This window comes from Gracilinanus agilis, chromosome 6 (assembly GCF_016433145.1).
Source record: "Gracilinanus agilis isolate LMUSP501 chromosome 6, AgileGrace, whole genome shotgun sequence".
In the NCBI taxonomy this organism is placed as follows: Eukaryota; Metazoa; Chordata; class Mammalia; order Didelphimorphia; family Didelphidae; genus Gracilinanus; species Gracilinanus agilis.
Genome location: NC_058135.1, coordinates 171,052,366 through 171,075,212, shown reverse-complemented (window position 1 = coordinate 171,075,212; position 22,847 = coordinate 171,052,366). Strand labels below are relative to the sequence as shown.

Here is a 22,847-nt window from a genome sequence, read left to right as displayed (position 1 = left end):
TAATGCTGGAAATACACAGACATAAATGAAATAGCCTTTCTTTCAAGGTCATCAAATTGTATCAAAAGATACAAATATATACATGTATAGATATGATAAGTATTAGGAATGACTATCACAATAGGTAATCTTACATGGTATTCTCTCCTCGTTCTGCTATTTTTCATATGACTTTAATAGGCATTCCACTTTCCAAAGAAATAAAGATATACATATATATATATGTGTATATATATATATGTTTTTCCTCACAAATTAATTCAGATTCTCATTCTCTAATCAATTAGCTTCTCCTAATTTGTAAAATATGAAATAGTCAGAGAAACTTCCTTTCCATACATTTTTGCTATCCTCTATTACCATCAAATTCTTTTATCATGCAGATTTATATAAACACCTGAATTATACACTACGTGGTTTATTAACTATAATAAGCAATTCAAAAATATATTTAAATTTCACAAAAATTTAGGAAGGAGAAAGATCATAACCCAGAGTCACCTCTATTAATAGCAACTACCGCTATCTCCACAGAGTGTAGGGCAACAATTCATCTCCCTCAGGATGTCAGCTAAAGTTTATTCTCAAGAAGTCTCTTCACAATATTTCTTCACAACATAGAAAATAACTCACTCGGGCCCCTCAGGAAAGAAGTTCTCCTAGTCCTTTATCTCCACACTCAAGTAGTTTCTCTTTAGCCATAACAGTTCACTGGCTTGATAGAAAGACAGTTAAACTCTCCGTCTTCTCACAAACTCTTCACAGGTGACAGTTAAACCACTAAAGGTTCCATTCCTTCTTAAAGACACAGTAATCATTGTTCCTCTGGTCCCTTTGGGATGGGATATTGAAACTGGTGTTACATAGATTTATATAAAAGAGACAGAATATAATTGGGTACCAACACCAAATTGCTCTTCTAAAAGATAGCTTTGGTGTCATTCAGTGCCCTAACACTGTTGTCAGTAAAAAATACAAATTGGACCAACTTTCTAGATGACCCCATCATTAGGTTCTACTAATCTTACCCTTTCCTGTCACTGGAAAAAGATGAAAGTTCCATTTAGTCAGACTCTACTCTCCATCCCACAAATAGGGCTTATACATTCCCATATGCTTACACCAACATCCCACATCTAAAATAAAATTTATTTAATCCTCTCCACCTATCCAAACACTATCGTTTAAGGGCCAAGGCCACATAAACCATCCTGCTCCACAGCAATTTCTCCATCTTCTTACATCTATGTCATGGAATAGTAAATATTACTCACTATTGCCTTTTAACATGTGTTACCTTGTACAATGTTTTATTTTGCATGTCTACATTTTATCTCAATCCAATTGTAAGTTTCTTGTAGGTAGGAATTATTCATTATGACAATTACATATCTGAATTCAACCTACAATGCATAATAAATAATAATTTGCTTCAGCAAATTGGATGGGATTATTACTGTACAGCCACTAACTTCATGTTGGATATAGTGCATCATTAAAAGTCTGTAATTTTAAGTATATTATGGCCTTGACCCTGTTTTCCATTTTGTGATCTCTCAGCATATCCCTTGACATTTGTACTTCTAAGCAAGCAGAAAAAAGGCAGATTTCAGCTGCTTCCCAAAATATAATATTGGTGGCCTGCTGGGTCTCCCCAGTCTCTGACCTTCAGGCTGATTGTAGCTCCACACCATGGTGCGGATTCTGCAAAGCAGTCCATAATCCCTTTCTTATATGTCCTGTGCTTTTCCATTGTGCAGCCACTGACAAATGCAAGTCCTTCTTTGGCCATAGACGAAATTAGGAAGTGGATGGCATTTGCCTTTGCTAACTTTAGCCTCTCTTTCCTCTACCCTGTTCCCATCTAATTATCTCTTATCCAGCATTTCCCTCTTGTGCTCCCCCAGTCCTATTACTCTATTTAAAACTTGTTCTTGGGAAATGATTAGCTAGTGATAACTTGGTATAAATTTAAGTCAATATATTATGACTTCCATGGACACCAGCATTTTAAACCTTACCTCTAATTGTGAAAACTTGATTCCATTAAATCCAACGAGCCATTGACTAGCAGGAACAATGGATATTTGAGAGGGAAGAGTACCTGTCACAAATCTTAAAATTAATCTATATTTGCATTTTTCTGCACATAAAGCTGGCCCTGATAAGAGCTTCCTAGAATATACGATATAGGTAGAACAGTAGCTTCCATGGTTCCTGTCTGTTTTCAAGCATGACTGCCTAAATAAATGAAAAAAATATGTGCTTATTACATACTTTTGCTTTACTCGCAGGTGATGGGAGAAGGGAATAAGAAGTCACCCACTCTAATTTAACAGGCCACAGCATCAGCCATGGAATAGTAATGGATTTTGGTAGGCAGCCCAAGTCACTTAGTGACTGCTGACAGGACTGTCATCATTTATTATCACATATAGGCTTTGATGTTTTGTACACTTTTTCCACATAATGGACCAGAATGATATTAACGGAACAGCATAACTCTAGCCTAAAACAATATTCCAAATTCCAGAAGAAGAAAAAAAGTTGTGATTGATGTGGAAACTGGCTAGTGCTAAAACCTCGAGCCAATATTACCAGACACTCTTTTCTGTTATGCTGCATATTGTGCCAATATCTCCAGGAATTTTGTTTTCCTATTCAAAGAAAGTTATGGTTTGTTGCTAAATTTGCATAGCACATTTCATTCAAGGGGCTGAAAGCACCTGACAAGTATCATCTCATTTGTTCTCCATAGAAGATGGAGAAATCTCAAAAATAACTGGAGTAGTTACCTGAAAACAACAGCTAAAAAGTGGCTGAGCCAAAAAAGGAAAACCCAGGTTTTCTGATTTCCAATCTCCTGACAGTTTTACTAGATCCCACCCTGCTTTTGTGTAGCCATCATTATAACTGCATTTGTATCGGAGCAGGAATTCCTTTCACTGAGGTTTGACATGCATATGTGTGTATACATATATATCTATCTATATCTACATACACACATATGTAATATATATAATGCCTCCCACCAACTGCATTCTTTTAAGAAACAATTGGTTGTTCTCAATAATCTTTCTTGCCTAATCTATATCTTACTTCCTTTGCTTTCTCCTCAGTGATACCTTGAAAACGAGAAGCAGACAATGATGAGACCGATAATTACCTTTCCTATTTCTCTTATGCACACAAAATCCTCATTAGTATAAATGAATGCAATAAAGAAAGTACACATTCTAGAATGCTGTAATATCTTTGCAGAAATGAGATGACATGAAGAACCTACAAATATCCTCAATGTTAAAAACAAAAGTTACCTTCATTGACATGTTCTTCCCCAAATCAAAGGTGGGAACACATTTGAAATGTGTTTCCTTTTCAAATACTTCTCAGATTGGTTGCAAAATAAATAGAGAGTTTTAAACTACTGCATATGATTTAGCTGAAGCAAATCGTTACCACTTGTCCCTAGGCTCTGATGGTCCTACCACTAGAGGTAAGTAAATGTGTTTTACAGCTCTTTTTCAGCATTACAAAATACGAGATATTACTGAGCATCACAGTATGAATACTAAATACCGGAATATAATTATGATAAACTTGCTTCGGTAGTGGCAGCTATATAACAAAACAGCTTGAAATAAATAAGTTCGTTTTATAATCTAGACATACTGACACAGAAAGCAAAAAAAAAAAAAAACTGAAATGGAATAGTGACTGTTAGTTGCTTAAAAAACAGATCAGTCCAGCAAAAGAAATGCAAATGAGGGTGATTATATTACAGTATTGCAGTCTTGATTTGGGGCTCATGGTATATTTATTTTGGGTTCCCACTACCAACGTACAAATGAATTTCAACACGGTTGTAAATCACCTTGTTTCAAAACCAATACTGATTTTAAACCACTTCTACACAGCAAAGTAAAGTGAGCTGAAATATCATCCCAGATCCACCTGGTTGAAGTGAGCAGAATAGCCTTGTGGCTATTTCAAATTTAAATTTAATCTTTTCTAGGGAGGATTGGGTCCATGGAGCTGGAAGTGTGAATTTTAACTTGGCTCTAAGATGCCTGCCTCCTGAAGACAAGGTAAAGCCTGAAAGTAATCAGGAAGGCAAAATTATCACTGTTTGGGGGTTTGCTTTGTATTTCTTCTTCGGTCTGCCAAATTCCTACTAGTGAAGTGAGTAGTATTTTCCTTGCTCACAGATGGAATTAAGCATGATTTAGGGGACCAGGGAGGTCATTATTTTTTGCTGCACTGAGATTCTCTCTAAATAGCTATTTTTAGCTAAAGGTCAAGTTCAAAAAGCACATAAAATATAATATGTTGCTATTTCTTTTCAAAGATGGTACCACAGGATCACTATCAGGAATGCATTCATTTTGAACTGCTTTACCTGATGACCATAATGGGTTCTCTGGGGGTAATGATACATACCTGTATCATTCCTACTCTCAAGGGAAGCTGATGCTGTTAGAAGGCTTGAGCTCAGGAGTTCTGACTCACAGTAGCACTAAAGCCAAGAGGCTGACCTCGCTGAGTCTAACACAGATTGGGGGACATGTCGGTTTTTGCTTCCTGAATATTTATCATTTCAAAAAACAGGTGATTGTGAAGACTAGGGGTAGAGGGATGAGGGGTTGTAGTGTTTTGTTAAAACAATCCTGGAGTGGCCTTCAATTAGTCAGTCAAGAGAAAGCCACCCAATGCATGAATTAGAATACTATTATAATGTCTTGGTGTATCACTATTATTCCACTGAGTACAAAGCAGCCCAGATATTATACTCCATTTTCCCTTATAACATTATTTTATTTCATTAAATTATAACATTAATTTAAAAAGAACAGATAGTTCTTTATTTTATGAGCTATAGAACCAAGTTATAAAGTGGGTAAAATTAGCTATATTGAGAGAAATTTCATATATCTGCCATTTTTCAGGACAAAGTCTTTGGGTTAAATAAAGCAGCTATCTATTGCGGGGGCATCCAGGTGGGTTACAGAATTCAAAATCCATATGTGAGCATGAAGCAGGCGTTTAGCTATAATTAATTGTATTCAACTTCAATTATACTTGCTAATTGATCCAAGCCTGCTAGCATGACATCTGGTGGCAGTGGTTGGGATGGGCAGGTGGTTAAGCCCTACTGGACCACTGTTTAATGTCTGCCAATCAAAAAAAAAATTTTAAGTTAAAAGCCTCACTTTCAACACATCTGACCAATGGAGTGTATGTTTCAAGCCCAAGAATTTGGCTGCTGTTTATATTCAAAAGTAAAAGACCCTTGAGAATGTGTGGTCTTTTCCATCTGGCAGAATGTAAGTTCTTCAGGTTTAGGGACCATTTCATAGTATTTGTATCCTTGATGCCTTTCACCCAACAGGGGCTAAATCCATTCTGTCTGAATTACATTGAAGGGCAGAATCTGTACTGTAGAAAAGACTAAATCTCTTGTTGAGTGAATCTGTCTGTCTGTCTCTCCTCATCCCCTGCTCCATGAATTAGGCCATCACCAACTGGTCTCATATTACACATACGGGCCATTTCCATCCTATTATAGAAATTAAAATTAATATGCAAAGAACTAAATATAGAATTATAATTTTATAAAGTTTTATTAATAAAAAACTAACAAAAAACTAACTAAAGGGTACTAACAAGCCTGCTCCCAAGAGCAAAAGAAGAAAAGGGAGGAGTTACAGACAACTATATACAAACGTGATGATGCCAACGTGGACAAAGGGAAAAGCATTCTGGGTAAAACAGAAAGGAAGTTTGGGTAATATAAGTTTTAGGGATTCAAGCTCTCCACTTATATACATTATAATTTTCTCACCCTAAGAGTTCATTATTCAAATGATCACTTTGTGAGAGTGGCAGCTCGTCCAAGATTCCAAAAAATGGAAGTGTTCCTCATACACACACACCTATGACCTTTCCATGGAACATCCATCCTTTTTCCTCAGGCTCCATATCCATGCCTCCATCTTGGCATACTGCCTTCCTGAATAATACCTCATTTATAGAGTGCTGCTACCTTTGCAAAATGGAGCAGCCAAGTGATGCTGGGCCGGGAAGATCTGAATTCAAATACAACTTCAGACACTTATTAGCTGTGTGACCTTTGGCAAATCATTGGCTTGCCTCAATTTTCTCTACAGTAAAATGGGAATAACAGTAACATCTACCTCACAGGGTGGTTGTGAGTACCGAATGAAATAATCATTGTAAAGCACTTAATATAGTGGCTGGCACATAGAATAAACTATATAAATGCTTATTCCTTTCCCTCTTCTCTTTTCCCCACAACTCTGTCAAATAGGTAATTTAAAATATTTTAATCCCCATTTTAATTCCTGAGAAAACTGAGGCCTAAAAATATGGACAAACATGGTCATGTAATTAATGTTAATTAGAATCAAGACCTGAAGCCAAGTCTTCTAAATCTGATTCAATGCTCTATTTTGTTGTTTTGTCTTTTTATACTGTACCACTTTGCCTCTGTAACTAAGGTTTTCTTTTTGTTATGGAAATATGTTATGGAAATAATTCACAATTAAAACAAACCTGTTTTATCATATTTGTGATTTTACAATTAGTGCCTTTTGCCTAAGTTTCTTAGGCTATTTCACTTATTAATTAAATCCTTGAAACATCGGTATGGAATAGCAGGGAGGGAAACTGATATTGATTTTCTCAGAAAAGAAAATTAAGACAGAGTAACTACAAGAGGAATATAAATTATTTATTCTGATATCCTCGATTGAATGCCCTGCCCATTAAAAAGCTCATGGTTGCTACATGACACAAGTTTGGTATTCCTTGGCAAAATTCCTACCAAATATCTATAAACTGATGGAGATGGATCCCAAGGTCTCTTCCAGGTTGATGATTCTATGACTATAGACTCACTGGAAAGAACTATTATTAAATTATTCAATTTGCAATTTGCCTTCTGGTAGAGCCAGGAGAACATGATATCATGTTCTTGCCTAAATTACTCCCCTAATTTTTCTCTCCCCATCCATTTACACTACTGAAAAGCATATGGTGGAAAGAGTACTATATTTAGAGAACACTTGGGTTCAAATCCCGATTCTATTATTTATTACTTATGTCATCTTGGACAAATCATTTTAGCTCTCAAGATTCATTTTGTTCATTAGCAAAATCAAAAAATTAAACTAGATCAGGGTATATTTTAACTTTTATTATGCCCTAACCCCTTCAGCAGTTTGATGAAGTTTTTGGACCTTCTCAGAAAGTTTTTAAATACATAAAACAAGATATCTGGTAAAATCTATATGGGATTGTGGTGGGTAGTACAGGGTGGGAGAGAGAATTCAAGACTCAAAATTCCTTTTAAAATGCTAAAACTTTTTTAAGTGTAATGGGGGGATTAAATTGAGTTTTACGCTGGCTATCTCTTTAGACCTGGAATTGAGATGATTGTTAAGATTCCTTTCAGCTCTAACATCCTATGATTCTAATAATTAGATGGCATGCCAATTTCTACCATTCTTCATTCTGCAGTCAATTAAGGGAAATAAAAATAATATGTGCTGATTTGTTAACTTGTTCTTGTATTAATGATCACATATAGTCACTCCCTCCTTTTTCCCCTTTACCCACATAGCACCTATGATGATAGAGGAATATCTCCAGAGTACCAAGAAGTCAATGTTCTGTATTCAGTGGGAACAAATACTTGGATTTTGAGTTTCAAATTCACAGAACGCTGGTGCTAGATAGGACCTCGGAGAATTATCAAACCTAATCTCCTATTTTACAAATAAAAATTTGAGACCCCAAGTTGTAAAGTAACTTCTCCAAAATTACATGACTAGCAAAATAAAATTTAGAACCCAGATCTCCAAAAACTTATTGACTTTCTTCTATATCGTATTTTCTTTCTTCAAAAGGGTACTGTGTATACCCTTTGAAATAGCAATATAACTTCTAGGCATATTCACAAAAGAAAAAAAAAACAAATTTATAGCATTTCTTTTATAGTAACAAAGAACAGGAAATGAAGGAATGTCCCATCGATTGAGGAATGGCTGAACAAATGACTATATAAATGTAATTGAATACTATTTTGCCATAAGAAATGCTGAAGTAGATGGTTTCAGTAAAATATAGGAAGGCTAGGTTTTAAAGCAAAAACAAAACAAGACTATAAGATGTAGAGCAGGTGCTGAAGTACACAGATGGTGATGAGGATTTCCTTGTTGGGAGTTCCCTATACCAAAGTAATCATCTCAAGTTAGGTTGGGGGCAGGAGTAGAAGTTGATGAGGGAGTTTTTGTTATTTTCTTATAACATTAATATTTTAAAAGCATTTCTATTATAGGATTCTTAGGTAAGAATTCTATGAAGGTAAATCTCTCTGGTCTACTGGTATGTGTGTATATCTATGCAAATATAAACATATATGTGCTTATAAAGCATATACACACACATTATATAAATGTGCATGTGCAGAAATGTTCATGTACATAAATGTGCATGCATATGCATGTACACACACAAACAGACAAGAGTGGTGCGCCCTCGTAGAATTCTTATCTAAGAGAGAGATCTTCTTGGAAAGAGAAATGTTCTATTAAAAACCTCCATGAATGGCTTTTAAACAAGGTAAATGATGTTCACAGAGTTGAATGGCATGATAGATACCTCCTAGGTTTGTGTCAATGAACCCAAAGATTATTCAAAGTGAAGTAGTCAAGTTGGATGCCCAACTGGAAATGTGTATATTCGGTACTCTATGTAATATGTATTTCATAGTCTCTGTTTGCATGTTACATCCAGTTTTTATATCATATACTGACCAGCCCTACAGAAAATGTGTGGTAATGCTTCCAAGAGAATCTAGTTTCTGAGGAGCAAATATTCTTTATTCCTTACCCAAATTCTATTGAAAGATTTCTCATAAGCCAATCATAAGTCCATTTACTGGCCAAAAAAAAATCCTGTTCTCTTCATAGCCTGGAATTAGTAGTCCTTGAATTGAGTCTGGATTTGTTTTCAGCAAATCTCCTGCCACATCCTTTAACTTCTGGCTTCTCTTTTTGACACTTCCTGAAAGACTAGGAACTGAGGACAAAAGGATCATAAGATTTTAAACTGGAAAGGACCAGTGAGATTCTATAGACCAGCCCCTTCAATTTATGGATGAGGAAACAGATCCAGCAATATTAAGCTACTTGCCCAGAATCCCACAAGTATTTCTGGCTTAATCACTTTAGACTCTAGGACTTACCTCCCAACTGCTATAGGGATGTGACAATTAAAAGGAAGAGATCATCAGTTATCCAGGAAATAAAACAAAAGTGCAATTAGAATTTGGAAAACATTTTTATGTTTAAAAATATGTAGAACATAAGAATAGTTCTTAATGCCAAAAAGTAATTAATTTATACAATATTATATGCCCACTAACTATAACTGGTGACAAATTGATTCAAACGTATGATTGTATATATATATAATTATGTTTAATTAGATAATTGTGTTAAATACAATATAAAATTTATATGCTCTGTAGTAAATTTAAATCTACTAAATTTTATATAATACATGTTTTCTGCAGTATATATGTATGCAATAAACACAGATATTTCTTTTCTTTTTGTTCCCTCTCTACATTAGAGAATCATTGAATTTCAGATTTGGAAGGGAACATAGTAACCATCTAGTCCAAAACTATAAATGGTTCTCTCTTGATAGTAAATGAGTATACAGTTTTTTTTTAATTAACATTTTCTTTAAACCCTTACCTTCCATCTTAGAATCTTAGAATACACAGCATTCTGTGTATAGGTTTTAAAGCCAAAAAGTGGTAGGGGATAGGTAATGAAGGTTAAGTGACTTGCCCAGGGTCACACAGCTAAGAAGTATCTATGGCCAAATTTGAACCCAGGACCTCCCATCTCTAGACCTGAATGCACTGAGCCACCCAGCTGCCCCTAGGTATATAGCTTTTGTTTCAAAATTTCCAGTAAGGAGGAAAATGTAGACCATTACATTTTAAAATGACTTTAGTTTTTTTTAGGAAGTTTGGGTTTTCTTTTTTTTTTATTTTGGAGAGTAAGCATCAATCTGGTATTTGAAAGTTAAACCCCATTTCTCCTAGTTCTGTCTTGGGGCCAAAGGGAAAATCTTTAATCCCTCTCCCAGTTACTAACTTTTCAAATTCTAGGAGAGTTCCTGAACTCACCATTTTATGGTATCATAGTTAATCAATGAGTCTATTAGTTATATCTATTTGATTTATTCTATTATTAGAGTACAAGAAAGTTAAAGGTAGGAGCTGGCATTTTTGCATTTGAATTTCCAGTGCAAAAACGCAATGGCTGGCATATAATATGTGTTAATAAATGCTAGATTTCTGAATTAGCTACTATAGTCAGACCATCAATTTGTTAACATAAACATAAAATTAAGCAAAGACAAACATATTTAAATATTTCCACTCATTTCATCTCATTTATTATTCCAATCCAATCTAATAGGCATTAAGAGCCTCCCTACTATGTGTGAGGTATTGAACTAAGGGCTGGAGATACACTTAATAAAAATATAGTCCCTGCCCTAAAGGAGCCTAACCTCTAAAAGAGGAGAGAACTCAGAAAAGAAGGCAGAAAAAGGTGTCTGAGATGGGTGGAGAACATCAGGTGGTACCATGGGAGTCACTGAGAGGGGTTTGGTACTCTCCCTCCAGCCTTCCAATCAGGAGACAGAAGGCTGAAGATGGTGGTATTAATCATGACTTGAATAAGCAAATGGTGTTTTTTGTTGGGGGTTAAAGAAAAAACATAATAGGTCCTGCTTTTAAGTATTTTATATTTTGAATCACCCCTAATCTGCTACCCAAACTGAATTCTCATTTTTACCCAGAAGTTAGAATTCTGGTCTAGCCTCACAACAGCAGAATTATCTAGTTCCACTAGATTTGGTTTCCGTAGTATCAAGTAACCTTGACCCCCAGGTTTCAGACTCAATCTGCTCCTAATATTACTAACCATCCTAGTTCTATTTACCATTTTAGCAAATATGTAGAATTCCAGCAGTAATAGAACCATAAACATGTTTAAAATATCAATGAATTCTCCCTTAATCCATAAGTCCACATCTTCCAAATGCATTAAGTTCTTCATACTGAACTGCCCTGAATTTACAGAGCTTCAATATAAACCAAACTAAGCCAACACAACCAAAGTTTGCACCCTCTGGAAATTTATTTTACTAATTGAAGATCTTGCTGACATTAGCCAATACTCGAGACAAACTAGCCACCACTTATAATTCACAAAATTGATTTCGAATTAGAAATGCCCTCCTAGTTTGTGAGACATTCCAGGAGAAGTTATATATTTTCTTTGTCCATTCTTTTATTTAAGAGTAAAAACAAATCTATTTCAAAGCAGAAGTGAGTACATTAAGAGTTGAAATTTAAGCTTCGCTTCAGTCTAATCAGATTGGTCAATACTGCAAGTTTCCAGAAAGTGCTGAATTAGTGAAGTGTCAGAGCTGTTGTTTTTAAACTTTCATTAAAATGCCAGGTTCTGTGCAGACTAATTGATGAGTTCATTACACATAATTTTTATAAATATGCATATCGAGAGATATTTGGAAATTTGCCCAACCCATAAAACAGTTCTAATGGTTTCTGATGACCCATGAGACAGATTTCAAGATATTGGTCATGTTTCATATATGTGAATCTATATTTCCCTATATCTTATAAATGTTTATTTTTTCTAGACCAAAAATTAAGAAGTAAACAAAATCAGTGCTAAATACTGCTACTTATGACAAAGTAATTGCATTTTATTTTTTGTTACCCAAGAAATAAGAATCCATGAAAGATGGCCAAATGTTATGTTATATCCAAAGTAAATTAAACACATAATAAAATGTAGCAACAACTTATTATATTTCTTTTACAAATTATAGCTAATTATTATTGCAAATAACATGTCTTCTCTTGTGTTTTTTTTTAATTTTACCAAATAAAAGCCCTCAATTAATCATAAAGGATTCCAGAACTAAAGATTAAATACCAGCATTCTAATTCCCAAAGGAAAAGGGCCCAGAATCAGAAAAGTTTTCAAGTCCTGTACCTTTCAATTGGATTTTAATTTCTACTCTTGCTTGCCCTGTTCCACCTACAGCCTAAGATTCAGGAGTGGGGAAAGGTCATAACAGGGCTTTAATAAAGCCACAGAAGCAGAAACCCTAAAGTAGAACTCCTACATAGAACATAGTAGTAGTGCCTTTAAAGCATAAAGTTGGATACTGTCTATATTTACAGTTCCATTGTATTAAATAGCAGCAGGTGGCTCAAAACATCCTCCATCTTTTTTACATTTGGAGATATTTTGTCTTATTTTCTGTCTGTTTATTGCTAGGGATATTTGCATGATAATGGGATCTTTGTTTTTTAAAGGTTCATCTGCTGTTCTGCTTATTCCCCTACTGGCTGCTAAGCCAATTGCCCATTTGGCTGCTGGAGAAATTGTCACAATATAATTTAACAAATAACTTTAAAGAAGGAAGGGTCTTTAACAAAAAGGAGTAAAAGTCAAATTCTCTTTTTATTTAGAAGTAATCACTAAAACATTCCAAAAGGATCTTTTTAAGACAGTTTTTCTATCTTAGTAGATGAGAACTGGGGAATTATCTGAAGTGCAAAGAGTTAGAGGCAAGTGTCAAGACCCACTTTGATCTCAAGTTCAAAAAACTCTATCCACTATGCCATGTTGCCTTTCTATGAAGGCATGGAATATTTCAGTCTGATTTCAATTTTCCTATCTAAGTGGAAGGAACAAATAATAGAGGAAGACCTCTAAGATAAAGGGGAGTTTCAGAATTAAGGAACAAGAATTCTACATTGGCAATGTCTGGTGTGGTATGTTTGAGATGAATGGAGGATGAGAAAATAGAAAAGGGGGGAAACTATTTTCTCTTAGACAGTCAGTGATAAAATATCATTGATATAGAGGCAATAACTTTATTTATTGCCTCTATATCAATGATATTTGCTATTCACTTTGAAAGTGAATCTGGCCATAAAATTAGTTGTCGGAAGCAGCTCTGATTTCTTCCTTACAAGAGTCCTCTGGGGTAGGTAGTAAAATGTATCTCCATTTTACAGATCAGGAAAAAGACTCTAAGAGATGAGGTGACACAGTTCAAGGTTAAGATTCTAACTTGGGTACTATATTCCTTCCAAACAGTCAATAAAATTTATTAACCACTTATTATATGCCAAGCCATAAGCTAAATGCTAGGAATACAAGGAAAAATAGAAAACAGTTCCTGCTGTAAAGGAGTTCACAATCTAATGCTGGAGCCAATATGCCAGCAACTGGGAACAAATAATCCATAAACCAAATAAATGGAAAATAATCAACACAAAGAAGACAACTGAATTAAGAGGGGTTGTGAAAGTCTTCTTGTAGAAACCAATACTATCTCTTTCTCTTTAAAACCATTGATTATATAAGGTCAAAATATTATATGCATCATTAGGAAGGAGCACGTACACTCCAACACATGACTTTGCACCATGCACTAGAGAGATTTTATAGTTCTTTAAAGTTGATAAAGCTCCACCACAAATTATAAGTCTAAAAATTATATAATGCCATAAAGTGCACAGAGAGTAATAATAGCCCCATTTTGTAATGGAAGAAATTGAATATTAGATTAAATGCTTTGTCTAATGACACAAAGCTAATAAGGGGAAGATTTGGAACTGGTCTTCTGACCCCAAGTCCAGGATTCTTGCAAGGATTAACAACCACCTCTGTACATATATTCTTTTCCAAGGGGGTGAGAATATGTAGGTATAAGAATCTATATGTACACACGTATATATTTATGTATTTTAAAATATGTACATGAATGCAACCCCTGACCACCATACAAACATTTCAAAGTGAGGTAATGTATCTGAGTATTCTAAAATAAAGAAATCACTGTTTTTCTACTGGGAAGTAACAATCTATTTTCAGTTCTGTATAAACAATGTAAAAATTCTCTCCTATAGCTTCATGTTTTATCTTCACAGGACACCAAAAAGACCAAATAAAGTAACGCATTAAGATTAAGAATGGATAGCAAAGTGACCACATAGGCAAATGAAGCCCACATTAAATGTTTAATAGCCTGCATACAACCTTGAGCATTAGAATCCAATGACTTGGATACAGGCACTTAAAGGGAAATTAATCTGGCTTGGCATTTCCCAGGAAACATTGCCAAAGGCCCAAGTTCAGTTTCTTAATGGAGAATACTAAAGGACTTACTGGTTCTAAAATCAGAATGAGACTGCAGAAGCCCAGTCAGAGAAACCAACTGGCAAACCTGGAAGAATTCTCAGGCCTAAAAGGAGGGCCTGCTGTTTAATCAATTATTTCAAACTGCTCAAAGTACAGGAGGAAGTCATTTAAATGGCATAATTCACAATTAAGTTTCATCACTGAAGTTATCAATGGCTTCACTAAGGAAAAATATGGACAAGAAAAATCTCATCACATATTTATGGGTTTTTTTATCCTTTTTATTTTTAAATCCTTTTTGAACCATTAAATTCTTTGGTACTTTTGAGAGTCATCATTTAGAAAGGTAGGAAAATGTAAAGAATGATAGAGAACTGGCTTGCATTTCCAGTTCTGATAAGGGCAAGTCAGTTAGTTAAGCTCTCTCAACTATAGAGTCTTTATTTTTTTAATATAGGAGATAATTCTTTTTCTACCTACTTCTCAGGAATTCTGTGGAAAAATTATGAACTTTAAAACATTACATAAATGTGAACTGCTCTAATTATTCTCTCCAGAGATTCTAGTTCAATACTGATCTTCATCAAAAAAAGAAGGAAAGAAAAAAAAGAAAAAGAAGAACAATAGTTTAGTGTTGTAGAAAACCACATTAGATTTGAAGTCCAGTGACTTGCATTCAACTCCAGACTCTTCTACCTGTATAAACTTAGGCCACTCATAATCTCTCTAGGTCTTAGTTTTGTCATCTGTAAAATGAAAGAGTAGGGCTAAATGGTAGGTTTTCCTTACATTTCTCAGTTCACTACTCCTGTTTCAAATGATTACATTTCCATCTAAACTAAATGTTTAAAGGAATTTATTTGTTGTATATGGTTGGCACTTGAATAACTGGTGAATGAATGAGATACTCATATGACAGTCAACTAACATTTATTAAGCGTCTACCATGGAGCAGACATCTTGCTAAGCACTAGCAATACAAAGAAAAGCACAAGACAGTTTCTGTTCTTAAGGAACTCACAGTCTAATGGGGTGTTAAATGTGCAAACACTCTGTACAAACAAGATAGAAAAGGGAAAACAAACCTTTCTTGTGCAGTTTATATAGAGATATAGATTTATATTATCTAACCTGTTAGCTGGATCAATAAATTTGTCTCAGACTAGTTGGTTATTTTTATTCTGAAATACTCAGAAGATAGAGATAAACTAAGCTAAGTCTTGAAGGAAACCAGAGAAAATATGAAGCAGAAGTGAAGGAGAGCTTCCCAAAAATACCAAGGAAGCTGTGCATGAGGACAGAAAGCCAAAGCAAACAATCTGAGAACTACAATTGTAAATTACCCAAAGGGCAATGGCAAAAAACATACAAGGCTTAAGAAGGTTGCAGCCTATCACCACCATGGATTTGAAAACAAGAAATATGAAAATCAGTTTCCATTCTTTGTTCATTCTACACCTACAACACCTCCAAAACTCTTCACTTTACCTCTGTTCACAAGCCACCATACTTGCTGAGGCCCTCATTACTTCCCAACTGGCCTAGGAATTGCAATAGCCTTCTAAATAGTCTCCTTGCCTCAACTATCTCTTTTCTCCAGTACATCTTCCATCCAGCTGCTAGAGATAGCCCTAAAGAACAGATATGACTATGTCAATCCCCTAGTCAGTAAGTTCCAATGGCTCCCCATTACTTTGGGGATGAAATAAAAACTCCTGTTGTTCGGTATTAAAAGGTCTTCAAAATCTGACTCCAACATACCTTGACAGACTATCTGTCATACATAAATCCTTTTCACAAATTCTATAGAACATCCAAAATGACCTTCTTGTTCGTCCTTACATATGATACTCTTTCATCTTCTTGCATTTGCATAAGCCATTCCTTTTGCCTGGAATGTACCTTCTCAGAGATGTTTTAGGGCTTAGAATTCCAAGTTTCCTAAACTGTTCAGATAAGTTTGTCTTCTACACATGGGCTTTCCTGATCCACTTTCCTAGATATTAGTATATTTACCCCCAAAAGAAATACCTTAGACTTATTTTAGACACACACACATAGACATGTATTAGGTTTCCTTGCATTTCTCAATTCAGTGCTCCAAACTACTGCATTTCTATCTAAACTAAATGCTTAGTAGTTTAATTTTTGTCCACATGGATGGGTCTTTCTATATATGCAAACATGTATGTTGTCTCCTCAATAAAAATTAAGTTCTTGACGACAAGAACTGTTTTGTCTTTGTATCTGACATACCTAGCACAGTGCCTGGATAAACTAAAAGTATGCATTAATTATTTACTCTGTGGAAAGCACTGGGTCATGTGCTATAACTTCTGGTAGGAAACAGTTCCTGCTCTCAAGAAGCTCCTATTCCAATACAAGAGTAGAACCTACATAGAAGGGTTCCAGTTCAAAACACAAGGAAAAGCTGTTGGGGGTGGGGAAAATGAAAGCAGTGAGGCAAAAAGCATTGCATCTTCTTTAGTGTTAACACCATTCAAAGAAAGAAAAACGCTTTTATTGATGTTGAATCATCTGACAATGCCAAGACTCTGGTGGAATGAACTTTCTTTTCTGGTTCTTCATCAATTGTGAATGCTAAGAGGGCAGAGGCTGCCAAGCAAATAGTAGGTACTTAATAACTGTTTATTAAATGATATCATGGGTATAATAAGAAAAGGATATTGCTAATCATGTAGTAACAGCAAAGGATAAGAGAGCAGCCCAGTTTTGCACTGGCCTCCATGAAATATTAAAAGAACTTATGTATTGGGCAGATATTCTCTGGAGGATTTATCAGAAGAAGGCACAAGATTCTTACCGGATAGAAAGGCCCAGTTGGATATCCATAGGAATTAGTATTCAAACAGTGAGATCCAAATCCATTCAGGAAATGTGCCCTCATTAACTGCTTACTTGCCTCAGACACTGTGCTGGGTACTGGACATGTAAACACAAAAGCCTCCTTTCCCCATTCATTGAGCTTACATTTTTCTGAAGTGGTCAAGTATAAGTTTAAGATAACTAAAAATAATGATTTAGCTGTACATTACAGCCTTAAATTTAAACTTTTTCACGAATAAATCATTTGAGTCTTAATTATTTTAAATTATGGGCATAGGAAAACCTTAAATTGTCATTTATAGTGTAAACATTTGGCTTCTGAGAGCTGTCTTCAGAAATACTTTACTAATAAACATTCCATCCTAACACATACAATTTTCTTTTGGAATATGGAGAGATGGGATTTGTTCGACTCCCTGGGTCTCTAGCTTTGAATTTTTTTTCTCAGAGTCTTCTTTCAGAGTTGACAGATCATGTATTTCTTCATAACTAAAGAATATACTTTCAAGGCTAAGAGATTTGAGGGGGAGAGGAGGGCAGGCACTAAAAGCATTCCAAGTAATATCTGGAAGCTCTAACACTTGCTCCTATGCATATTTCTTCTCCAATAGAAACAGCAAACCATAAAAATGGTAAAAGGCAATTCCTCCAATTCTGGTCGGGCACATTAAGATGCTCAAAATCATGTGAATGTAGAAGACTATTTCATCTCATTTCATCTCAAAAATTCTAGAAAAAATATTACTAACAATATTTAATTCCTCTGATATACACTAGAAAAGAGTCTAATCTACATCACCAAGACAATCTAGAGAGGCAGTTGAGAAAATTCTATACTTTTTGCTTGACCATCAATATTTTAATACACAATACAATAATGTGTTGAGATAAATTTATTTTTTAAATTATCTTTTTAATTACTACAGCACTGAACTCTTAATATAACTGCCTAAAAGAAGTAACTTACTCTTCTCAAGAAAGCTATTTAAAAATCTAGCCCTAGGAGCAGCTAAGGTGGCTGAGTGGATAGAGAGTCAGGCCTAGAGATGGGAGGTCTTGGTTTCAAATCTGTACTCAGACACTTCCTAGCTGTATGATCCTGGGCAAGTCACTTAACCCCAATAATTAATCTAGCCCTTAACATTCTTCTGCCTTGGAAGCTATTGTAAGACAGAAAGTAATGTTGTTGAGTTTTAATCTGGCCCTACTAGTTTATCTTCCCATGATTCTTTAAAATAACTCTTACTTTCATCATAAAGCTGACTGATTCTAGCCACTTTGCAAATCACCACAGCATCTTCTGACTAAAAAAGTATACCCTTTTCCACCAGTATAACTTCAACTAAGCTCAGAGTGCTAAAATTCTTTAAAGGCTATAAAATGATTTCCTCAAAGCAATCCTGTAAGAATGGCAAGTATTTTTACTCCCATTTAGCAGATGAGACTTCAGGCTTTTAACTTTCCTAAAGTTACCAAATTAGAAACTAGCTGAGCAAGCAATACATTGTCTGGCTCCAAGTCCAGAGTCCTTTTATCAGAAAAGCTTGTATCCCACATGCATGAAAATATACAAGTTTCTGAGCAATAAATGAATGGCAAAATGTGTAACTATGCTCACCACAATTTTCAGAATTCAGCCCTTTAAACCCCTCCAGTAAGATTAAAGACCTCTAGTGTCTATAGAAGAAAACTCTTTGCCAAGTAATGTTCCTGCTCTCTTCCCAGTTGGCTTTTAAATAGCCCTGTAGTCTTTACCTTTACTGTATACACTTGAAAATTACCTATACATGAGTGTTCTAAATTTTCAGAGACAATCTGAAGTTCACAACACGCCCACAAAATGGGCAGTAGTAGTAGCAAGCTAACACGCTTTCTTTAAGACTTCACTATTTTCCCTCTCTTTTGGAAGGAAGGTCCTTCCATTCCCTTTAGAAAGGTGATTCATCAGCTGCTCTGGATACTTAAAAAAGCACGCATCTGGAGAGAGTTTGTTTTGCGTTTAATCAAAGCAAAAAGAGACAGCAGAGAAAAATGAAAAGCTCTTTAATCCAGGCACTGAGGCTGCATTCTTCAGGCAGCTATCCTTGATGATCTCACTTCAGCGGTTCCATTACGCTCTGTTCAAATCCTCCTCCCTCAGTGTCTCTTCTGCCCTTACCCCCTACCCCCACCCCACTCCACCCCAAATCGTGAAGGTTGAGAAGAAAAAACTGTTTGGGAAGCTTAGGACTAGAGATAGTTATTGGCTCTGGAAAATTTAGGCTGTCAGGTTTGCAAAGTGGTTAGCATATTTTAATGCCCCCTGAATTTCCCTTTCAAGTTTGCTAGAAGTATAGACCCTGAAACCATAAGTAGCAATCAGCATATAGTATTAAAGTCTAGAACCATTGGTCCCTGCTCTAGAAAGGCGGCTCCGCAACTGACACGAAGTATTTAATTGTAGTGATAAGATTTTTTTTTTTTTTTTTTTTTTTTTTTGCCCTGGAGGTGTGTTCATGTCAGCTTGTCCTCTTAAGAAAATTAAGTTTGAGCTAGGCAAATTAACCCCACAGTTCCACGGGAGCTAGAACAGAAGTTCACACTTGCAACACCCTCCCCCACAACCCTCCCCTGCCAACGCCCCAGGGCTACTATTATCCCAGACGCAATTGAGGGAAGCTATTGGCTGAGGCGCTCTCTATGTCAGGAGTTGAAACCAAAAAGTTAGACAACTCTGTGTCCAAAAGGTCATGAAAGGAGGGAACACAGAGAAATAAAAAAAAAAAAAAAAAAAATTAAAAAAAAAAAAAAAAAAAAAAAGCAAATCCCATTCCTAGAAACCAGCATGAATAAACCACTGGGCTCACACTGTGCGAGGCATAAACGTTAAATCACTTTTCTCTTTCCTTTGTCAAAGGGGAGTAGGTAAGGGCAACTGCGCAACAAAAAGCTGACAAACTCGAGATCCCAGCCCTCTTTCTCCTACATGAAAGCTAAGGAAAACGGAATAAGAAGGGAGAGGGGGGTGCGAGTGCAGCACTGGAGAGTTGGGAGAGGCGGAAAGAGGTCACAAACAGAACCAAAGAACTTACTGAAGAAGATGTACTCGGTATAGCTGCTCCAGATCTTGTCATCCCGGTACTGGTTGATGAAGGCGGCAGTGCCAGTGGAGTTACACGCCACCATGTGGAAGCCAGCCTCCGACAGCCGGTCGAACGCCTGTTCCAAATAGGTGAACTTGAGATAGAAGCGGGATGTGTACTTTTCTGGGGGGCGGTCAGGGTCCCGGCTTTCGTTCAGCGTGTCCCCAAAGACCTCCTTGGCCAGGGCGATGCGCCCGCACACCATGATTCGTGCCACGCGGCGGAATTTGGCGTCTGCCTGGTTATCCCGCACCGTGGTGTAAGAACCCCGGTAACCCAGCGTGAGGAAGCCGGAGCGCTTATCCAGCAGGGAGCCGCTGCTGATGCCTCCCGGGCCAGGGGCTGCGGCGGCCGAGGCGGCGCCCCGTAGCAGGAGCAGATCGCTGCTGCCCTGAGACAGGTTATCCTCCAGATCGCTCTGGCAGCCCTCGTCGTTGAGTGAGCTCTGTTTGGTCACCTTTGGCGACAGCAGCTTAACCAGGTCGCCCAGTTGGAAGTACTCGGCCTCTCGCAAGAGCCGCTCCTTCTCCGGGAAGTGTTCGGGCAGCGAAAGCTGCTTATCCCGCAGGTAATCCAGTACATACCTGAAGAGAAAACCATCCCGGTCAATGAAGAAGCGCGCCCGACTGTCCCTGGGTAGTTCCCCGCGGCGCCGGGCGCCGCCCCGGGGACTAGGCGGCGAGAACATGCTAGCCAAAGTGCTGTCCGGGACGCTGAGCAACGTCGAGTGCTTGGTCACATACACCTGGCCCCCAACGTTCAGTTCCACCACCTCGGGGAATGGAGAGGGGGCACAGGGACCAGTGAAGGAGGTGGCGGCAGCCGTCGCTGGAGAGGTGGAAGAAATCATCTCGCTGATGGGCAGTATAGTGCTGCCTCCAGTGCCCGTGTCCTTCAGAGCCATGGTCATCACCCCTGCCTGCCAAACGACCCCTGGTAACACCCGACTTTATCTTTCCTGGACCACTTTGCTGCCCACACCCTCCCCCTCCCGCCACCGTCACGCCCTCTTGCCCCCTGCTTGCGCCCAGGTGCCCCGACGCCCTCCTCCCAGTTGAGCTCTCGCTTGTCCAGCTGGGGCAGCCCAGTTCAGTGCTTGTAGCGGCGCCGGCGGTGGCCCCCAGTCTCCATAGGAGCGGGCAGAGCAGGAAGGGACGGTAGTGCCAGCGCTGTTGCAGCAGCAATATAGTAACAGCTGCTCCTTTCCTGCTCTAGGGGTAAGTGTGAGAGACTTGGGCTGCTGCTCTGCTCTCAGCCAAGCGGAGGGAGGAGGAGCTGGAGCAAACAGTAACTTGCCTCCTCGGCAATGAGGAGAGGGAGCGAGCAAGCGCGCAAGGCAAGCCACAGGCACAGACCACAGGCACAGACGGCAGCACTACCAGCTCTTCTCTGCCCGGGGAAGCTGCACTGACGTCAAGCCCTGGATTGGGACTCTAGCCACAGCTGTCACTTAAAGAGATAGCCGCCAGACGCTGCCCTCCTGCACTGTCGCCAGGGGGCGAGAGTTCAAGGGGGGCAGCACCCTGAGAACTAAAATAAGGGGAGTAAGAGGGAGGAAAGGGGTCAGTAGCGGGAAGGGGAGAGGAAGGATTGAAGAAGGGGGAGGGGAGTCATCCTTTTAAAAAATAATTGTGTAATTAAACTGTTCTAACCTATAATGATTATCGAGATGTGGGAAAATTCATTTATTTCCTAAGCAGAAGCCTCTTGAAATTTTGGAATGGAAGTAGAGTAGGTAACCCAATCTATCAACAAATTAAGAGTACCTGGCTGCTATAGCAGGTGGTGATTTCATGTTGTCAGTGGAGACGTGTGAGATAGAGGTGTTTAAAGGAAATTCTATCTAATATGCATATGGTGGTAGAAAATTTTAAAACCACAATATTTGGTCTTAATTTACATAAGAAAAATGATTTTTTTCAATCTCTTTCTTCCAAGAAGACAGAATCTACCTTTGTTCTTTCACCTTACCCACCAGTGAGCTCCTTATCCCTCTCTTCTCTTTTCAGCTTTAAGACAAAAGCACCATCTTGCCCTATATTTGTCTCTTAACCTTAGAGTAAGGTCACAAGTGAAAATTATATTGATTTTATCTCACCCTATTTTCTACTGGTACCTATCCGAGGGGCAGCCTGCAACATCAGCACACCTTTGTGAAGAGGGATGGAATTACAGATGAGAAGTCACTTCTATAAATGTCAGAAACATATTTATTCACCATGGGCACACTTTGAGGCTTATGAAAGATAAAGAATCACAGAATTTATAGAATATTTGATGTTTGTTGAAGTAATTCTTGAAAAAAAAGTAATTATGATCCTGTGTAAACTGTGCTTTCAGCTATTATTAATGCTACAAAAATGTTGATAGCAATACAATACCCCTTGTTGTTCCCTCATATCTGACTCTTTGTGACCCTAGCTGAGATTTTCTTGGCAAAGAAACTGGAGTGGTTTGCCATCACTTTAAAGATGGAGAAACTGAAGCAAACAGGGTTGAGTAAATTGCCCAGGATCACAAAGCTATTAAGTATATGAGACCAGATTTGATGAGTCTTCTTGGCACTCTTATCAATTAAGACACC

At 37.4% G+C, this 22,847-nt stretch overlaps 1 protein-coding gene across 1 annotated transcript in view; it reads right to left on the bottom strand.

Moving 5' to 3' along the window:
- The window catches only part of KCTD8 (potassium channel tetramerization domain containing 8), a 299,385-nt gene extending 278,212 nt beyond the window's left edge, over nt 1–21,173 (bottom strand). The window contains exon 1 of the mRNA XM_044680334.1: nt 20,213–21,173. Coding sequence (XP_044536269.1) covers nt 20,213–21,173 — 961 coding nt within the window. The remainder of the gene's footprint in view (nt 1–20,212) is intronic.
- Nucleotides 21,174–22,847: the final 1,674 nt, after the last annotated feature.